General features: G+C 41.3%; 1 protein-coding gene across 1 annotated transcript in view; it reads right to left on the bottom strand.

Annotated features, from left to right (window-relative positions):
- Positions 1–246, bottom strand: part of LOC121712151 (sine oculis-binding protein homolog B-like) — a 17,308-nt gene extending 17,062 nt beyond the window's left edge. Inside the window, exon 1 of the mRNA XM_042096218.1 lies at positions 3–246. Within this exon, the coding sequence (XP_041952152.1) occupies positions 3–95 (93 nt within the window). The 5' untranslated portion in view covers positions 96–246. The remainder of the gene's footprint in view (positions 1–2) is intronic.
- Positions 247–5,781: the final 5,535 nt, after the last annotated feature.

Genomic DNA, 5,781 nt, shown 5'->3' with positions numbered 1-5,781 from the left:
ACCTTCATCTCCGAATTGAGTTCCCGTTTGACGGGGCGCGCGGGTTTTCTGCTGCGCTTGATCTCAGGCGGTCTCTCCGCTTCCATCTCGCGCATTGTCGAACAGATGGCACCGCTGACAGAGATTCAGGAAAGACCAGGACCTCTCGAGCCCGCGCACGAGAGGAGGAAGCACTCAGACGCGCGGTGCAGGACTATCATTTCTAGTTGTCGACGGCTGTCACAGGAGAGGTCCCGTTTGCACGCGGGCAGTGTTGAAACGTTCCTGGCCTCTAGCCTGGCGCGAGGGAGGAGCGAAACGGTAACTTGACACGCGCTCTTGTTCTCCACAATCTCAGCCGACCCGACTTCAGTGCGAGAACTTTCATCTGCATGTGTTTGTGTGGGCTTACAAAGTCTCTCTCTCTCTCTCTCTCTCTCTCTCTCTCAATTCAATTCAATGAGCTTTATTGGCATCACTGTGCACAGTGTTGTATAAAGTACTAGAAAGCAATACTTGAGTAAAAGTACAAGTATCGTACTAGAAAAAGACTTTGGTAGAAGTGAAAGTTACCTAGAAGTGAATATTACTTAAAGTATCTGATATATACTGTACTTAAGTATCAAAAGTAATTTTCTGATATTTAATATACTTAAGTATTTGAAGTAAAAGTAAAAAGTAAAAAGCAAGCGGTTTTATTTTTAACTTTTATTGTGAACTTTATTTTGGCTTTAACGCATAAAGCATATTCAGGGTTCCCATATCTTCTTAATCTCACTCATCAAATCAAAATCACATTCTTTTCTAGAACAGCATATTTTTAGAGCTGACATCAAAGAAAAAAACAGAAACAGAAATTTCACTTTTGTATGAACTTCAGGTAAAAATGAAAAATAAATAACTTATGTCTTAAAAAAAAATGACCTGCTGGTAGCATTTCTAGGGCTTACTCCCCAGGTCACCATCTCACTCTCTCTCTCTCTCTCTCACACACACACACACAGGCCACGTACTGTATGTCTAGCAGCTACTAATATGCCAGCCATTAGTTGAAACTGAAAAGGTGTCTGTTCATCTTTAAAAGAAGCTGGTTTTCAAAGTTGCCAGAATTCAGTGCCCGGGTAGCCTGACGAGCCAGACCCACATTAAAATGTAATTTGCTGCCGCTAGGATGCGTCTAGATTTCTAGGCTAGTGCCCGGGAGTTTCAGTCCCAAGACCGGCCCACGTTTTCCATAGTAGTGGAAATTGGATAAATGAAGAAACATTTCAGCTCTTACTATCCTGTAGTTTTTATTAGTACCATGGTTCAACAAATGTGTAAAGGTTATATAATAATTCACTTCAACTGAATTAACAAAGTTAACAAAAAATATTCCACTATTCCACAAGTTAACAAACACAGAAAGAAAGAAAGAAAGAAAGCCTTTGAAATGTAGCCTATCCAACGCTTCCACAAAGAGGCATATTGAACTAATGTTTAGGCTACATGTTTTTTGCATGGGTAGGCTATATCAGGGGTTTTCAACCGGTGGTCCGCGGGGTCATTGCAGGTGGTCCGTGACGCATTCTGCGTAATTTCACAATTAACCATTTTTTTTTCATCATTAATTTTTCCAAACCATTTCCAGAATTTTTGCGCATTGGTGTGAATACTGAACTTATTGAAAATATCTAAAATACTATAGAGGAGATGAGATTCAAACTGACACAGGATATGCTAGCTTGTAGGCCTATAGGTCTATCCTGTGCTTTGCTAATGGTGTGTTTTGCGTCCCCAACGTCACACAGCTCTCATTAAAGTTTCCAATGACATACGCCTCAACACAGATTCAGGTAAAACATCAGTCCTAGTGCTACTGGACCTTAGTGCAGCATTTGACACTGTTGATCACAATATTTTACTACACAGACTAGAACACTGGGTTGGATTTACAGGCATAGTTATCAGCTGGCTAAAATCATATCTACAAGAAAGGAGCTTCTTTGTTGCCATCGGAAACTGTACCTCAACACCAACGTCCTTGACCTGTGGTGTTCCCCAGGGGTCGATCTTGGGGCCACTATTATTCAACCTCTATATGCTCCCACTTGGACAAATCATTCAAAATAATTTGATTTCATATCATAGCTATGCAGATGACACACAAATTTACTTAGCTCTATCACCAAACGACTATGGTCCTCTTGAATCTATGTGTCAGTGTATAGAACAAATCAACACCTGGATGTCTCAAAATTTTCTTCAGCTGAACAAAGAAAAAACTGAAGTAATTATATTTGGTAAAAATGAGGAAAGACTTAGGGTTGCCACTCTCCTTGACACAAAAGGGTTGAAGGCAAAGGATCCTGTTAAAAATCTTGGTGTATTAATTGACAGTGATCTAAATTTCAACAGTCACATGAAAGCGATAACTAAATCAGCTTTTTACCACCTCAAAAATATTGCCAAACTCAAAGGGCTGATGTCAAAACATGACTTAGAAAAACTCATTCATGCATTTATCTCCAGCAGGGTTGATTACTGCAATGGACTGTTCACAGGCCTTCCTAAAAAGACTATTAAACAGCTTCAGGTGATACAAAATGCAGCAGCTAGGACTCTAACAAAAACTAAAAGAACTGACCACATTACTCCAATTCTTAAGTCCTTGCACTGGCTTCCAGTAAGTCACAGAATTGACTTTAAAGCACTATTGCTTGTTTATAAATCAGTAAATGGAGCAGGACCTAAATACCTGTCAGACATGCTTCAGCAGTACACACCTTCTCGTCCTCTCAGGTCCCAGGTGAAAAACCTGCTAGTAAAACCTACAGTTAGAACTAAACATGGTTAAGCAGCTTTTAGCTGCTATGCGGCTCAGCTGTGGAACCAACTTTCGGATGACATTAAAAAGGCCCCAACTGTAGCCAGTTTTAAATCTAGACTTAAGACCAAACTGTTCTCAGATGCTTTCTGCTAACTGTGCCGAGTTACAAATTCTGAATCTGCCTTGATAATTATTCTACTTTGTCTTTTATTACTTTTTTTACTACTTTTGCCTTTGTTTTTGCTTACTAATTATTATTTATTTTTAAATGGTTTTACCTTGTGTTTTATGTTTTCTTTTTATTATGATCTTTACCTTTTAACTATTCTTTGACTATATTGCCCTTTTATGCTTTTATTTGTTATTATTGTTTGGTTTTGTTTATGTAAAGCACATTGAATGACCTCTGTGTATGAAATGTGCTATATAAATAAACTTGACTTGACTTGACTTGACACACTCACATTCATAAGGTAGGCTACAGTCTCTGCGCGAAATAGACCAGCATCTCGGACGGAGTTCACGTTAGGTTTCGTTGAAAATAAGCTTAATAGTTTGGTGAAATTTGGAGAGGAGTGGAGCTGTTAACTAACGTTTATAACTAAGGTGAAGTTAGCTAGTCAGTACCAGCATGGATCGCTATTTAGTAGCCTAAGGAAAGTAACAGATGTCAGGACAGATGGACAGGATTCTGCTGCATGCTCTTCATACAAAGTTCCAACTTCGGAGGAAACATATTGGAAACGAGAAAGAAAATACAGTGACGATTAAATGTTAAATATGGATTTACAGTAACGATTGACAAAACTGGAGAGGAGGTACCACTGTTTCGTATGTTCAACGTTGAGGCCATGAAACTGCGGAAACTCGCGTCATATGGAGACACACAGTTTCTTGAGTAGCCTATATGCAACATATTTTGCTTGATGTCAAAGGACAGCCGCTTATGAGAAAGAGTGCTGTGAGGTGTCTTTTACCCTTTCCAACAATACCTCTGTGAGAGCGGTTTTTCCACACTGGCATATCTAAAGTAAAGGGCAAGGCTGGAACAAGGCTGGACTGTATAAAATACCCCCCCCCCAGTTGAAAACCCCTGGGCTATATTGTTGTTTGGTGATTTAGCCTACTCCTTTACTACACCCTCTTCTGAGCAAACAAGGCATATAGGTTTATCATGTCGGCTAATTGCTCTTTCTTACATTAAATAACTTTAATTTATCCTCTCTACTTGTCCCTGTAGTCATGGCCTCCTCATCACTAATTTTGGGCTCACCATTTTCAGTGGTCGACTGGTTGATCTGCTGCTCAGTCTCTCCTGGCCTCTTTCTACCATCCATCCTTTCTGGCTTGTGTCTACTAGTAGGGCCGGCTCAGCTATCCATATCTGAGAAAACTTTTTGGAAAAGACGGGCTATATGGACCCAACCAACTCTTTTTGGGAGGGGAGAACTCCCTCACATAGGCTAACATCCTCACATAGGCTAACGTGACGTGACAAATGTCAATATTTTTTCCTCGACCGGCCCAAAAGTGAAGCGGCCCACCGGGAATTCTCCTGATTACCCACGCCTGGCCTGATTCAGTCTTACTCTTCTTGGACTGAAGACAAGTCCTGCGATGCTAAATAGCCTTTCACAGGCTGCTGAGGCAGGTAGCGGAGTGTTCAGCTTCACAGAAGCTGCCAATGTACAGAAAAATTTCTTGCAAATACGGCCACGGGTGTATGACGTTCTCTTCACCACTACCCTGTTCACCTAGTTCACCACTATCGTAGGGAGGTCCTCCAGTAGGTGCTCGTGCTTCCATGGCGGTTTCAGTTGTGCGCCTTCCTCCTTTAGCAACAAACAAGCGCTGAAATAGAGCGCGCAGCGTGCGGAGCGTGCGTAATGCAATCTAGGAGCAGTGATTCGCCAAACCTCCCTTATTGCAGTCGCACACATTTCTTCTAATTGTATGTTTTAGTAACGAGTAACGAAGATGCTTAGTGGAAATATAACGGAGTAAAAGTATACATTTTATCCAGTGTTCGAATTATACCGGTAAGCTTCGGGGGTACAGCTATTTCGACTGGTGACGTCACTCTTCATTTTATATAGGCTTACACATGATTTATTTCACACTTGTGGTTAACAGTCAAATTTCCTTCGAAATATAGGTCATATGACCGTGGCTGGCTGGTCGACAAGTTAAAAGAAACTACTGTAATCATACTAGCAAGCACAATATACCTTGCACGTTATGGGAAGGGTTGAATTTGGGTAAACACTATTTCAAGGTGCGCCCCGTGCGTAAAATTGCGCGCCACAGTCAAAACATATTTTTTTGGTATAGCAGTGCAATGCAAACATGGACATGCATAGACCAATAGCACGGACATGGCAAACATACTACTTAAATGTAAGACCCAGAATTGTTTACAGATGGGCCACGGGAAGTCTCCCGTTTAATAGCCAAGTTCACCTAGCCTAATACAAGGCCTGCCTTTTCATTTGATTTTTTTTTCTTGGATAGTTATGCCTAGGCATTTCATATAATGTAGCCTAGTGGATTGTGCGCCTGGTGTTCGATCACAATACGCTTTTAAGAAAGGCTGATCTCTAATAATGGCAACAAAGAAAGACATTTCAGGTCCAATTGATTATTATATGTTCACCTAGCGTTTCAAACAAACTGCAGGTAACGTTGCAATTATGGGTGTATGGGCATTTGCTTAAAAAAGGTTGAGAATCGACATGCGAAATTCCCTGAATATTAGTGCAGATTCCCTCTTGTTAAGACATTAAGAATGAAATTGCACAAAATGATAAATCGCCTCATTAAACCTCTCCCCGTGTCAGTATATCTATGGAACTCCTCCTATGGCGTGTGATTGTAGGCCTGATTTTTAAGCTAGCAGCAGCGATGGTCGTGGCCGCTGAGTGGAAGGGAGACCTCCGGTCAAACCAGGGGTCTCAAACACCCGGCCCGCGGGCCAAATCCGGCCCGCGTCCGGC

This window comes from Alosa sapidissima, chromosome 6, assembly GCF_018492685.1.
Source record: "Alosa sapidissima isolate fAloSap1 chromosome 6, fAloSap1.pri, whole genome shotgun sequence".
Classification (NCBI taxonomy): domain Eukaryota; kingdom Metazoa; phylum Chordata; class Actinopteri; order Clupeiformes; family Clupeidae; genus Alosa; species Alosa sapidissima.
This window is presented reverse-complemented; position numbering and strand designations above follow the sequence as displayed.